Raw genomic sequence first — 15,374 nt, forward strand, 5'->3', positions numbered from 1 at the left:
CTGTTTAGGTAAATGTGAGTGAAAGTCACTCAGTCATGTTCCACTCTTTGTGTCTAGTTAAATAATGGAAAACAATTTAGAAGTTGCTGACAGTGACTAAAGATTGGCAAACAATCTAATAAAGAAGCCCGCTGGGCTGTTTGACTTGAGACGCCACCAGAATTGTAGTGGCGGTGCTTTTTACAATACACAAGCATGCACGCATGCACACACAGGGAATCTAAGGAGAACACTGCATTCTCAGAGAGATAGACAAGTTAGAGCCAAGTACCTGGCTTACTAACAAAGGTCAGTTCAATAGTCTTTAACATTTTAAAATTTTCTTTGGACAAATCTAGAAAATCGCTTTCAGAAGTAGACAATGAATGTAAAAGATGATCAATCTTACATGTATAATCATATTTTTTACCAAATATTCTTATCCGGTATGATCACCTACTTAACTCCTCAGACTTGCTTTTGTTTTTTAAAAATCAAGTCTGGCCTCTAAGATTAATATTAATCTCCCTGAAGGAAAAACAAAAATTGGATGCAGGTATCTGAAAGTACCTAAGAGCCACCATGAGCCACAAGTCTTTGGTCCCAGAATAGAAGAGAAAAAAGTCATCCTGAGTCCTGACAAGGTCTCTTCCCTGGACTTGAAACACTCAGACAGCATCACTTGTAAACACAAAAGCCAGTGACACTCGGGAACACCTTGGCTGCCTGTAACGCCCAAAAATGGCTCTTCCTTTCTCAGTTGCCCATGTTTTCTCTTTTCTAGAAAGCAGAGTATATAAGCAAGATGTATTTTTACATACCCATGTATCTTTCTAGAATAACTTCCCCAAGGTTTTACAGTGAGTATTTTGTAATGCCTAGATTTAAAACCAGATCTGTTGACAAAAATCTCTATCCTACAGAGATGCACTGCCTCCATCAAAGAATTAAAGACCATTAGATCCAGTTTTTATAATTTATAATATTCCCTCCTCTTCATCAGGCTCAGCTGTCATTTCTCTTTTGCCTATTAGAGACCCCCATTTTTTCCTTGCTTTACCTTATGTTTCTCAACTCTGTCATATACAAGGATACAGCCAGGTGCATGAACTTTGGGTTGGATGAGTCTAATCCACTGAGAGTGGGCTCTGGGTGGAGTGTGGAAGACCTATTAGCCAAAATCACGGTGACTGCAGGTGAACAAATTCAAATCACAATCTGTAGAATTACTGAGAACTTTGCTTTCCTTGTGGCTCAGCTGGTAAAGAATCCGCCTACGATGCAGGAGACCTGCATTCAGTCCCTGGGTTGGGAAGATCCCCTGGAGAAGGGAAAGGCTACCCACTCCAGTATTCTGGCCTGGAGAATTCCATGGACTACAGTCCTTGGGGTCACAGAGTCGGACACAACTGAGCTACTTTTACTTTCACTTTGAAGATAATAGACTGTAAGGCTTGGTGGAAGAAATTTTGCTCTACATCCCTGAATTCAGCCTCCTGATTAGGCTATGCAGCTGCTGCTGCTGCTGCTAAGTCGCTTCAGTCGTGTCCGACTCTGTGTGACCCCATAGACAGCAGTCTTCCAGGCTCCTCCACCCCTGGGATTCTCCAGGCAAGAACACTGGAGTGGGTTGCCATTTCCTTCTCCAACGCATAAAAGTGAAAAGTGATTAGGCTATATGTGTCCATTAACATACTAGAGATGATTAGATAGCATCACTGACTCAATGGACATGAATCTGAGCAACTCTGGGAGATAGTGAAGGATGAGGAGCCTGGCGTGCTGCAGTCCATGGGGTCACAAACAGTCAGACACAACTTAGGGACTGAACAGCAACAGACTAAGAACTAAAATGAGGACAAAATCTTCTGAAATAGAAGTGACTTGTCTTGGAATCAGCAGTGACCAGTTTCATTGACTAGAGGAGAGGTTCATAGAATGCTAGAGCTGAAATGACAATACCTTAGAGATTATTACATTATTACATACTAAATATATATTACATTATGAATTGTTAAATCCTTTTCATCAAGAGATGAGGACAGTGAGACATAGGAAGTGACTAGCTCACAGCTCTACGAATTACTATGCAAATACCACCAATTAAAGGGTGGCATATTAAACACACATCAAGCATAAGGAAGAAAATTTAGTCTGCAAGGAAAGCAGCCATGTGTAGGTTTCATCTGTCATGGAACTGATGGCATTGATGGTTGGGGAACATCCACACACTGTCCAAACACATGGCTGATTTCTTTCCTCTCTTACACTCTGAAAGGACTTCTGGATGCAGAGTGGATGGGCTAAGTGGTAGAACAGATGCCCGGGAAAGAAAAAACGGGCATCTCACACCCACAAGCTGTATCTAATGCCATCCCATGTACTGGAAAGACAGGTGTTTTCCCCAGATGTTTGGAGGGTAGCAGTGGTGGACAGGCTGGTCTCACAGCTTCAAAGGGGCACATCTTTTTCCAGTCTGTCTATGTCCTGGATGTTGGTCCGTAACAAATGTGTTCTCTCTGAGATGCTAAGCTCCTAGAGCACAGGCACCATGTGTCCCACTGGCACTACTTGATGACTATCACGGAATGACTGTCAATCAGAAAGCTGAGACCCAGGCATCATTTCAGAGGGTTGAGCTTCTCAAGACTGATGATTTCCTGACTGAGGACCGGAGGCTGGCTGAAGCAGACAGAGATGCCGGTCAATGTTCTCCTCCATCTCCTCCAGGAAAGATCACCTGCCCAAGTGCTCCCTGAGGCTGTCCCAGTGTGGGGACAGAAAAACAGCCTGACTGATGGTGGGTGATGGTGAGACCCATTCTGAGCACTGGGACGGCACAGTGTTCTGATCGAATATGCAGGATTCTCATTAAAAAGGGTTTTCTTTCCAGATAACTTTGGTTTTCTCCATTATAATTTTAGCTCTCTGTGTTTCTGAGAAAGACCAAAGAATAGCTTCCTCTGGGAACCTTTCAGGCAGTCGCTGCTCCTATAGAAGAAGTGACCAGGGTTGCTTTTCATGGAGAAAGGAGTTGGAACATATATATTTGCTAATGGTCCCAATCAGCTCAAGGAACCTAGGGCTCAGCGACCCTTAAGCAGACTGAGAGAGGTTCTGGGCTCCTGCCATGACCCTGGCATGCCCCAGGTCCCATCATGGGACCACCACAACTTCTCCTTTAAGCCACACGAGAGTTAGGAAGTGTTCTGATAAATCTGTCTGTTGTTTGTTTAGAGAAGATATCCACACCCAGGGGAAACTGTTTCTTTAAATGGCAGACCAACTGGCTACACGTGACAGTGACAGCCTTCTTTCAAGACACAGACACAGCTGCCTGCTTATGAAGCCTTCCTTGACGGCTCTGAAATGCCTGGCCTTCACTTGTCTGAATTCTGACAGAGTCAAACTACACAGAGAACACGCAGTCACACACAGTCTATTCTGCCTCCCAAACTAAAAACACTCATCTCTGAGAAGATAAGGACCGTTGCATATATATTTTTATTGCATACAAATCTTTTTTTTTTTTTTTTAAGACCGCAGATCTTCTTTTTAAAACATTTATTTGGCTGCGCTGGGCTTTAGTTGCAGCATGCAGGATCTAGTTCCCTGACCAGGGATCAAACCCAGACCCCCTGCATTGGGAGCATGGAGTCCTAGCCACTGGACCACCAGGGAAGTCTCAAACATTTTGTGTATAGGTTAAACCAAGAGGCTCGTGTTACAGACTGACTGTGTCCCCTCCAGAATCCATATGATGAAGTCCTAACTGGCAATGTGATGGTATTAGGAGGTGGGGCCTTTGAGAGTTAATTCAGTTTAGATGGAGCTTCCCTGGTGGCTCAGGCAGCGAAGAATCTGCCTGAAGTGCAGGAGACCTGGGTTCAATCCCTGGGTCGGGACGATCCCCTGGAGAATGGAATGGTTACTCCAGTATTCTTGTCTGGAGAATCCCATGGACAGAGGAGCCCGGTGGACTGCAGTCCATGGGATCACAAAGAGACAGACACGTCTAACTAACAGCAACTAACACTTTCACTTACTCGGTTTAGATTAGGCCATGAGGGTGGGGTCCTGTGATGGGATTAGTGCCCTTATAAGAAGGTGCCAGAGCTCTCTTTCTCTCCATATACATACAGAGAATGGGTCACATGAGTTTACATGGGATGGCAGTCCTCATCAGAACCAAACTTGCAGGCACCTTAATCTTGAACTTCATGGCCTCCAGGACTCTGAGAAATAAATGTCTGCACTAAGCCACCCAGGCAATGTTATTCTGTTACAGCAACTCAAGCTGATGAAGACAGCTGGGAAGGCTCAGACTGCAGTTTTTGTGGGTTTAGCTCTGTGATATCCAATTCTCATTTTTCACTCTGAGCCATCTGAGCTGAGAGATGGAGGCAGTAGCATTCCCTGCAAGCCCTCCTGCAGTGTGGACAGTGTTGTTCCTGGTCCTGTAGCTCTGGACTCAAAAGTGGATGCAACAGGGGAAGATCTACCTTCAGGCAGAGAAAATGTGGCTCTCTCTGCCTTTTGTTTTTATGGCTTTTTTTTTTTTTTTTTTGGTGTAAAGAAATCTGTTTCAGGGGATATTTTCAGCTAGCCTGGCATCAGAGAGCCAGGGAATGACAGAGAAAATTGGGATCTCTGTTCCTCTCTATCCCTCAAATCATATTCTGTTCATATTGTTCTCAAATTCCTTTGCTGCTTACACTAGTCAGAGTGGACTCCAAGGTCTGCCACTGAGACCCCAGCTCAATGACATGAACAAATATAGCTGGAAAGAAAGGGATTAAACCAGTTTCTTTACTGCAGGACTTCTCAGAACCATTCAAATAATATGCAGAATAAATCTCCAAGAGGGAGACAGAGCAAGTGGCAGCATCTTCACTTAACCTTAAGGGGACTGTCTGGCGAATGCATCCCAGAATGGACATAATCTTGCAGGTTTGCAAAGAACTCCAAGTCCGGTACAAACTGTATCCAGTCCTTCTAAACAGGATTGGCTCAGCCTATAAGAGTCACCCCAATTTTCTCTGTCATTCCCTGGCTCTCTGATGCCAAGCTAGCTGAAAATATCCCCTGAAACAGATTTCTTTACACCAAAAAAATAAAAAGCCATAAAAACAAAAGGCAGAGAGAGCCACATTTTCTCTGCCTGAAGGTAGATCTTCACCTGTTGCATCCACTTTTGAGTCCAGTGGCTGTGGGTCTGTGTTTATTTTCATGACTATCTCAGTGCAAAACCTAACGAAAGAAGGACTTGTATGACATCTGTATAAAACCATGTGGGAGGGGAAGGGAGAGAATCCACAGGAAAATCCAGCCTGTGTTTCACCAGCTATGCATCCTTCCCCTCTGAAGACCATGTGTGCTACAGTTCCTTAGAGATTTTTCTAAATGATTACATTGGGGCTCAATCTTTCATATTCACCCATCTACTATAGTTCTTTTTAATTTGGGGGAACTCAGTTCCCCAACCAGGGATTGAACCTGAGCCTCCTGCAGTGGAAGCATGGAGTCTTAATCACTGGACCACCAGGGAAGTACCATCCACCATACTGAAAGGCTCTTTTACTTGCTCACTGGGAGGGCACAGCATTAAAAGCATAATGCACTTTGAAGTCAGAGATATCTGACTCTCAGCTCTGTCACTGTTATGGGTACTAATTGTTGTTTAGTCGCTCAGTCATGTTCGACTCTTTACGATCCCATGGACTGTAGCCAGTTAGGCTCCTCTGTCCATGGGATTCTCCAGGCAAGAATACCGGAATGGGTTTCCTTCTCCAGGGGATCTTCCCAACCCAGGGATTGAATCCACATCTCCTGCATTGCAGGCAGATTCTTTACCACTGAGTCATCAGGGAAGCACGTGCTTAATCCTGCTGAGGCTCCAACATCCCAAATCAGATTGGCAAACAAAACATGCAGGAGGGGTACTACGTCATGGGGAAGCTATTGGAGAATGGACAGAGGAGTGCTTCCTAGGTGACTCAGTGGTAAAGAATCCACCCGCCAATGCAGGAGACGCAAGACACATGGGTTTTAACCTTGGGTCATGAAGATCCCCTGGAGTGAAAAATGGCAACCAACTCCAGTATTCTTGCCTGGGAAATCCCATGGACAGAGGAGACTGGCGGGGCTACAGTCTATGGGGTTGCAAAGAAGTTGGACACAACAGAGCGACTGAGCATGCACAGACAGAGAAGTGAACAGCCACCCTATCTTAGAAGAGCAGAGGCCCTGAGATCTTTCTGGAAGTCTGACTCTGCCAGGCTCGGCCCTGGCAGCCAGGAGAGGGATGAGCAGAGCTCTTTACTCACGGGACTCCGATCTCAAAGATGTTGTTCTGGATCAACTGCTTCCCCAACATGATGATGCTGAGTTGGATGCACAGCTCCATGAGGCAGCCCCCAGGGGCGCACTGCAGGATGAGAAGATGCAAGAAGGGACATCAGACAGGCAAGGGCATGAGCTAAGCCAAGCTGCAGTGCGGATATAAGCATGGGTGGGGCCGGGGTGGGAGGGGCACCTACGAGACACCAGCCAGGCAGGAAAAACCAGCAGCTATACTTGCCTCTTCCATGCGGTAACCATCAAACACATAAACATAGCTTCCGGGTCTACCGACAAACCTGGAAGGGAGAAGTGTGGGAAGAGTTAGGGAAAGAGAGAGGAAGTCAGGGCTGCCCAAGGGTGTGTCTCCCCAGTGGACCAGTCACTGCCCAATGTCCTCCTAGAAAGAACTGGCCAGGGCGATGCTACTCCTCTGGGAAGGAGTTCACACTGGTTATCAGCTAACAATCACCTATAACACCAGGGGTCACCTTTGACTCGGTCACATCCCAGGGCAGAGGGGTTGAGGCCAGGTGTGGTGTGGAGTTGAGGCAGTCACGTGTGTGTGCGTGTGTGTGAGAGAGATCATTTCAGAGCCTAAACACAACAAAGTTTGGATTGTCTTAGCAGGTGCATGCGTGCTAAGTTGCTTCAGTCGTGTCCAACTCTCTGTGACCCTGTGGACCACGATCCACCAGGCTCCTCTGTTCATGGGATTTCCCAGCCAAGTGGGCTGCCATGCCCTCTTTGTCTTTAAGTGTACTGTCCTGCACTTCCTCCCTCAACTGACTTCTATAACTATCCATTGGGATGGACATGTACACACTGCTATATTTTAAATGGATAATCAACAGGAACATACTGTATAGCACAGGGAACTCTGCTCAATGCTATGTGGCAGTCTGGAGGGGAGGGGAGTTTGGGGGAGAATGGATACATGCATATGTATAGCTGAGTCCCTTTGCTGTTCACCTGAAACTGTCACATTGCTCATTAATCAGCTATGCTCCAATACAAAATAAAATGTATTTTTAAAAAAAAGAATTGAGTTCTGACTGCAATTCCTCCACAAGGGCTTCTGATTTCCCAGGAAATGAAGGCCAAGATGGACTAAAACTGCAAGTGGAGATTCTTGCGACCAGAAACAAAAAATTCAGGCTTCTTACTGAAAATACTCAAAGGAATGGAAGAAGCCCGTCTCATTCCTCTTCTAAGATCTAAGGGTTTAATATTAGGGAATAAGAAGATTGAGCAGGGAGGTGGAGAGGTACCAGCCAACCACGGAACCAGACAGGCCAATAGAAGAATCCTACTTTCTTGAAATGTTATCCGCTCACCCATCTCCTGAAATCTTGCTCGTCTATTGGAGGCTCAGTTGACTTCCCCTCTTGGTGCAGTCTTCCTGTCTCTGTTCATAATTAAGTGTTCCCCTAACACTTTCTTTCCACCTCTTCTTACAGCACTTACTGCAGACTTCAGTGTGCTGTTGCCAGGACTCTCTCTCTCAGTACACTACAAGTTTATCTAAGGGTCAGAGCCCTACGGGTTTTTTTCCTGGAATATCGTATGTATGCAAGTTTCTATTTATATTAAATCTAGACATAAATCACCAAAGAAGTATATAATCATTAACATGGAGAACCTCTCTGCTACTATAATTTCATGAGCCTCAAGTGCAGAGGTCCTGAGAAGGAGTAGTGGTTTGGGTCACAAACACATTTATAGGAAATTATAAAGTGTGCATGATGACAGTCCTGCCATCACTGCCTGCTTGATGAGCTCTCAGTTCTAAGGAAGCTTCCTGACTTAGCTGATGCCTAAGGGGAAATCCTGGAGGTTCCTAGCTGATCTGACCACTAATGATACTTATCAGAAGTGATTTATACCCAGAATTATTATATAATAAAGAATATGACTGGTCGTTGTCCTTGGTCCCTGGGAAGACTCTCTAAATCCTTGGAATTTCCTGATAGGAGTGTCTTTGTAATTCTTGGTGGGCCCCTGGGAATAGACCTAAGTTTATGCTAATGAGGTAATTCTTTTTCTTTTTAAGATTTTTAAAATTGGAGTATAACCGCTTTCCAATGTTGTGCTAGTTTCTGCTGTACAACTGCATGAACCAGCTATATGTATACATGCATCCCCTCCCTTCTGAGCCTTCCTCCCACCCCAACCCACATCCCACCCCTCTAGGTCATCACAGAGCCCTGAGCTAAGCTCCCTGTATTACACAGCATCTTCCCACTAACTATGAAAATATATTTACACATGATAGTCTATATATGTCAAAGCTACTCTCTCAATTCATGCCCCACCCTTTCCTTCCCCATCGTGTCCACAAGTCCTTTCTCTATATCTGCATCCCTATTCCTGACCTGCAAATAAGATCTGTACCATTTTTCTAGATTCCATACATATGCATGAATATATGATATTTGTTTTTCTATTTCTGACTTAACTTCACTCTGTATGACACTCTAGGCTCATCCACATCACTACAACTGATCTAATTTTGTTCCTTTTTATGACTATTATTCCACTGTATATATGTACCACAATTCTTAATCTATTCATTCAGGATCATGGAGGCCAATGCCAGAAAGACCAACCACATGATTAATGAGTTGGGGCTTTGAGCCAAGTAAAGGCAGCCTGACCTCAGGTGAGAGAGAGGGACTGGGAGACTAAGTTCAATTACATGAGCCATGATTCATTCAATGATGCCTGGATAATGGGATCCCAATAAAGACTCCGGACACTGAAGCCTGGATGAGCGGTTGGTGGTACACGTTGATGTGCCAGGAAGCCGACATCCTGAGGACATGTAAGCTTCTTTCCAGGATGCTCCTAGGCCTTGCCTTATGTGTCTCCCATTTGCCAGTTCAGACTTGTAACCCTTTGCTGTAATAACACTGTAACTTTAGGGACAGCACATCCCAAGCTCTATTTAGCCGTTCCAGTGAATTATCAAACCCTAGGGGTCAGTGGTTGTAGCCAGTTGGGCAGAACCATCAGTGACCTGAGAGTCCCAGAGCTTGCAGTAGTGTCTGAAGTGAGGGCAGTCTTGTGGGAGACTGTATCCTAATCTATGAAGTCCACACTGGCCTGGGTAGATAGCATCAGACCTGCATTGCAAGACCCAAGAATCACTGGCTGGACATGAAATTTTCTCCTGCCATGTCCTCAACTTGAGAGACACACATTCCTCTAGGATTAACCCTTCAGGGCCAGAGCCAAATAACTGCAGATTTCCCCATGTTATCAGAGTCTGAAGATGCTAATCCAACATGATTAGTGCAGTCAGGTGGCAACGCGAGTGGGACCGGGGCTGAAGATATAAACTGACAATGGGGACAGGCTGGCCCTAGTGGAGGACTGTCTTTGTGACCAATTGCCCTTCTGCATATGGCACCAAGGTACTCACCTTCCCTTGAAAAAAGCCACATAGAAGATGGGTGAGTAGGCATTGACAAACTTCAGTAAGAAAGCCTTGAGGATCAGGCGCTCTTCAAATGTCTGCTCTGTTTTTGGAACCTCTGAAAGGGAAGATCAAAGCTGATCAGACAGACTTCTCACCTCCTTACAGTGGTGACCCTGTGACACGAGCCGTTATCTGTCCGTTTACTCCTCCGGAATAGAAACCCAGAGATCCATTGCTCTGTGACCTTAGAACTGACTTCCTCTGTGAGGTGCCAAGTGGTTTACCAGGTACAGAAGGTCAAGAGATATATAGGATCAATACATGTCTCTTTTCACGTCCCTCCTCTGATCAGTGAAAGTGACAATTTCGCACAGTGCTCCTCAAAGAGAGTCTAAGCAAGAAGATATCCGCCCACCACCCCTGCTTCATCAAGAGGAATTCAGCTTTTACCGGCACAATTGTCACTTTCAGAAGATTTTACTAGAACAAACATCCCTGACAAAATGGTTTGTTAACCAGTGAACAGAAGTCAAGAAGCACTGAAGGCTTGGCTTGGGCACCAGGGCATTGCTCCTCTTTCTCTCTTCCTTTGTCTTTAGCAGGAAAGCCCTCTCTGTATGTCCTTGGCACAGGTTGAGACATCTTGAGTCCATTCATTCAAATGATGGAAGCTCATCAGATAAGCAAGTAAAACAAACACAACTTGAGTCTAAGGTCTCAGGCTCGGGGGTCATGGCATTCATGGGTTCTATCATGTCCAAGCAGGGAGTCAACCAATGTTCCCCAGAGACCCTGAGAAACACTGAGCAGAAACCTCATTGGTGCCTTCAGAAGACTCGAGACCCATGGAGCTCCATGCACAGCTGATCAGAGAGCTCGGAGGGGTCTACACAGACTGACAAAGAGCTTGGCAAAGAGAAGAGGTTACTGGGCCACGCTCCTCAAGGACAGAGAGAAAGCACTAACCCTACATCATGTGCGTCAGTGATGACTAGAGCCACCCCGGACTGTGCACCCTGAGGGGACTCAGGATGAAGAACACAGGGTCCTGGCCCCAGGTAGCTGAGGTGCACGTCAAAGGGATGATTTCAATGAGCCCAGACATACGCAGAAAAGCACTAGCTTCATTAACTTGAGGTATCTGCTTTTCTTTAACTAACAGTCATCTTTTGCTTTTCTGACTACCTGGTTTTTGTTGCAGAATCTCCTATCCATCCTGGCTCCTCCCTCACCTCTTCAGAGCAATCTCGCAGAGCCATCTGAGAGGCTGCCTCCCGGGCTTAAGTCCTCAGAAAGTCCACCGAATAAAACATAATTCTCAAATTTTACATTTTTTTTCAGTCAGCAAAAGGAAGCAAGGAAAGAAGGAAGGAGGGAAGGAAGGAGGGAGGGAGGGAGGGGGCATTTTCAACAGGAATTTGAGCCTTTGCCCCATGAGCCTGAAGCAATCAATTCAGTTATAACCACATCTTGTCTCTCACTTTTAAATATTTTGGGGGTAAGAAAATGAAAACCAGTGTCACCTGAAAAGTAATCAGGTGATATTACTTAATCAGGTCTGAGGATCTGAAAATCTGGAAAAGTCACCTTGTAAATGTGGCTAGAAGGGGATTAGGAACGAGGTCCAGAGAGGCACGTGTCTTTGATTTTCTTTTATAATCGCCTTTGAACTCTTGGTACTCAGATCTCCCAATTCATACAGGAATTTCCTCCAAGCTCTCTGGAAGGAGAATCTGCTCCCTTTAGAGCATTTTGCTCCAACTAAAAATGAGTGGCTCCCTTCTTCCATCCTAATAAGTCATGGGCCTGGTTATTATTCATTAGGATTATTTCTATAAACAGCCTGTGCCTATGCTTTTAGGGCTGAGAGCCATCATAAATAATGGGTAAGTCCAATAAACAATCCAAATCTACTTGATAGTCCACTAAATCAGCCGGGGGCCCATGGCAGAGAAGCTATGAGGCCATGCTGGGTGCTCTGCTGAGGCTTCTGGGGAAAGGAGGCCCCCCGAGGGAACACATCCCCAGGGGAGGGAGGAAGTTGGGGCCCTGGAGCTCCATGCAACTTTGGGTCTCGCTTTTAAAATTGAAGTACAGTGAGTTGATTTACAACGTCATGCCTATCTTAGAACGGGTCTCTTTCAACAGCCAACATGAGGAGCCTCACCTGCCTGGGGCAGCGAGATGCAACAGGTTTTGCAGGGTCCCCTCAGGGTGGAATGATGTCTACAGGACAACTAGGGCACTTTAGAACACCATCCTGATACAGAATCCAGAGTGGTCCCCATCTGAGCCCATGAGAAAATATCCCAGCCTTGTGTTTCATAAAACTTCAAATAAAGTGCCTTTAGACATCAACTGCTTCCCAGGTGGCTCCGTGGTAAAGAACCCATCTGCCAAGCAGGAGATGCGGGCTCCATTCCTGGGTCGGGCAGATCCCCTGGAGGAGGGAATGGCAACCCACTCCAGTATTCTTGCCTGTAGAATCCCATGGACAGAGGAGCCTAGCAGGCTATAGGCCATGGGGTCACAAAGGTTCGGATATGACTGAGCAACTAAACAACAAGACGGATGGAGAGGAGGAGTCAACATGGAGAGAGTGTGAGAAGGCAGAACTCAACCCCTCTCCACCTTCACAGGCTCCTGAAACCTCACCTCCCCCAGGAAGCCACCCCAGGTTGACTGGAGGCCATCTGAATTTCAGCAGCTGGAGTGGATTTTGGACAAAGGGCAGACTTTAGGACCAGGAGGGACCATGAGATAGAATTCCTGTGCAGCACCCTTACCCTTCTCCCTTTCTTTTAAGTGTTAAACCTCTGGTGCATTGTGTCATGAAAAAATATGAGTATAAATGACCCAGCTGTAAACTGCCTTGGAAAATAATTAGTATGAAAGCCCAAGTGAGTCCCAGGGGGCCAGCTCAGAATTCAAAGTCCCTGGAGCACCATCCTCGTCATATGGAAACAGCATGACGAGCAAGTGGGTGTCGGCTGTGGAATCCGAAGTTTGGAAGAGCAACTCATCCAAACAGGGTGTCCCCAGCGATCCAGCAGATACAGATCCATGGCAGCAACCAGACAAACTGAGGCGACTTCCAGGTGTGAATTTCAGCCACTTCCAGCCCTCACACCACTCTGGGGTGGAATGGAGGCTGAGTCAGAAAGCAAAGGTGCCGCATACTTCCCACTTCTCCCCCAGGGCAGATCCAGCTTTTGCAAATAGCAGTGTTTCCTGACAGCCCAACCATCTGGCCTTCCCTCCATTTGTGTGTGTGCACGGGTTTATGTTTATGTGGGGGGTGTGGGGGTGGGAAGGGGGGCGGCCCCAGCCTCCTGTGTGATGTTGCTGCCTTGTTTATGCCACAGGGAGAGAATCACCCGGGCAGAAGCCAGCCAGCAGGGTAAGCAGGCAGCCAGCGCACTGCTCAAGGGCGAGACTATGGATGGGTGTTCCTGAGACACTCCTGGAGCCCTGGAGAGATTCCAGCACACGGGGCCCCACCCTTAGAGTCAGGAAGATGACAGCGGCCCCCCAGACAAAGGGACTGGAGACCTACTGGGCACTAGTCCAGCCCAAGTGTCATCTCCCTAGGACATGTCCTCTCTTTTTCTGTTGGAGAATCACTGCTTTACAATGTTGTGTTAGTTTCTTCTGCACAAGGAAGAAAATCAGATATATGTATACATATATCAGAGACACAGGAGACATGGGTTCAAACCCTGGGTCAGGAAGATCCCTTGGAGGAGGAAATGGCAACCCACTCCAATATTCTTGCCTGGAGAATCCCATGGAGCCTACAGTCCATAGGGTCGCAAAGAGTTGGACACGACTGAGCACACACAGCATATATATATATATATATATATATATATATATATATATATATATATCCCCTCCCTCTGGAGCCTCCCTCCCACTATCCCCCATCCCACCCCTCTAGATCAACACAGAGCACCAGGCTGAACTCCCGGTGCTACACAGGTGCAGTCTGAAGTCACACACATCTGCTGTGTCAGAGGCATTCTGTTAGACCTTCCATGTGTACACGTGTTTCTCTTCTTTGGTGAAACAGGCTCCACCAAGTTACCTCAACATTTCTGATGAGCCCTCTTTCTTAGAAGGCTGGGGTGGCACCACTTAGGGTGATGAGCACCCCTATCTTATAGTCACCGAGGGTCACCTCCCTCAAAGAGAGCTGGGGTGAGGTATCATCCAACGTAGTGTGTTTTGAAAGTTTACAAGGACAGGCTGTACACAGCTAGGGTGGGATCCAGGGAGCAGGGAGTCGGGGTCTGTGTGACAGATGACAGCATGGGGTTGGGGATACACGTGTTATATGTCTGACAGCAGGGCACCCTCATAGCCGTAGACCCTCGATGGGGAGGACCGAGCTTCCTTGAAGGGCCCAGTGGCCAGTCCGGGACCTGCAGTGAGAAAGGACCAGCTCAGCAGTGGTCCCGCCTTCCCTGTCTGATGGGACAGGCCAGCATCCAGCAGCAACGTGCTGTAGCAAGGAGACATGGGAGTGAAGGGCTGGTCACACTCCAGGGAATGTCCCTGTTTAAGCATGGATGTTGGCCTGACCTGGTATAAATGATCAGCATCCCAGTGGGAAACAGAATTCACCCCAGAAGGTTCAGAGGAAGGGATGTTAATGAAGGCACATTTTTGCTAGAGGTGAGGGTGAATCAGGGAGAAATGGCCCCAATTCCATCTCCTCTACCCGCTAAGCTCCTTCCACTGCTTCCCATCGGCTGAACCCAGCCCACTGTCGGGCTTGGGGCACCCATGATACAATCTGCTGGGCCTCGGGTCACAGACCTCAGCAGAGAGGTGGGGAGAAGGGGCCTGGAGGGAAAACCTGGCCAACAGAGCATGATCACTCTCTTTCTTCTCATGGATTAAGGTGCTGGGTTCTTAGAAAACTCAAAAAAAGGGAGAGGAACGTATGAGCTTCTTGCTAAAAGGAGAGAGAAGTGCTCAGGGATTAACTGGAAAAATGAGAGATAATGTTCGTAGCTACAGCTCAAGTTTGGAAGGAATTCTTGCCAGTTATTAAAAAAAAAAAATTATAAGTAGCAGTGTTACTAATAATAGTTTCATGTAACTGGAATGAATTGTTCTACAAACTCGGGCTACAGGCATGCTCGCGTCGCTTGCATTATGAGCAGCAGCCCCCACCATCTTTCGGCTTCCCAGACAAAATGTACAGTTCCTGCTCGCCTCACAGAGGGGCCTCAGACAATGGCAGAATCAACTCTGGCCACACCCTTCCCCTGGCCCCCCACACGCGACGGGCCGGAGGCCACCCAGAGAGTCAGGAGATGGTGGCAGAGCAGGAAGACAACCCAGCAGACCTGACTCTCGGGCCAGATTTCAAATTACCAGCACTGTACTCTCCCCACCAGGAAGGCCTAGGGCCCAGCCCAGCCCATATGCGGCCACAAGCATCCACACCATGCACATGCCTCCACATGTATCCACATGTACCCACCCACATCCTCACATATCCACATGTATCCACATGTCCACATGCATCCACATGCATACACATATCCACATACATCTACACATATCCACATGCATCCATACATGTCCAGACACATTCACCACATCTACATGTAACCACATGTAT

The 15,374-nt window shown here is 46.8% G+C and overlaps 1 protein-coding gene across 1 annotated transcript in view; it reads right to left on the reverse strand.

The window, feature by feature from the left end:
* The window catches only part of ANO2 (anoctamin 2), a 337,925-nt gene that overhangs the window by 48,171 nt on the left and 274,380 nt on the right, over positions 1 to 15,374 (reverse strand). Inside the window, exons 17-19 of the mRNA XM_055568880.1 lie at positions 9,743 to 9,854; positions 6,560 to 6,617; positions 6,306 to 6,406 (exon numbers count right to left, since the gene is read on the reverse strand). Of these exons, the coding sequence (XP_055424855.1) occupies positions 6,306 to 6,406; positions 6,560 to 6,617; positions 9,743 to 9,854 (271 nt within the window). The remainder of the gene's footprint in view (positions 1 to 6,305; positions 6,407 to 6,559; positions 6,618 to 9,742; positions 9,855 to 15,374) is intronic.

Source organism: Bubalus kerabau, chromosome 1, assembly GCF_029407905.1.
Source record: "Bubalus kerabau isolate K-KA32 ecotype Philippines breed swamp buffalo chromosome 1, PCC_UOA_SB_1v2, whole genome shotgun sequence".
In the NCBI taxonomy this organism is placed as follows: domain Eukaryota; kingdom Metazoa; phylum Chordata; class Mammalia; order Artiodactyla; family Bovidae; genus Bubalus; species Bubalus kerabau.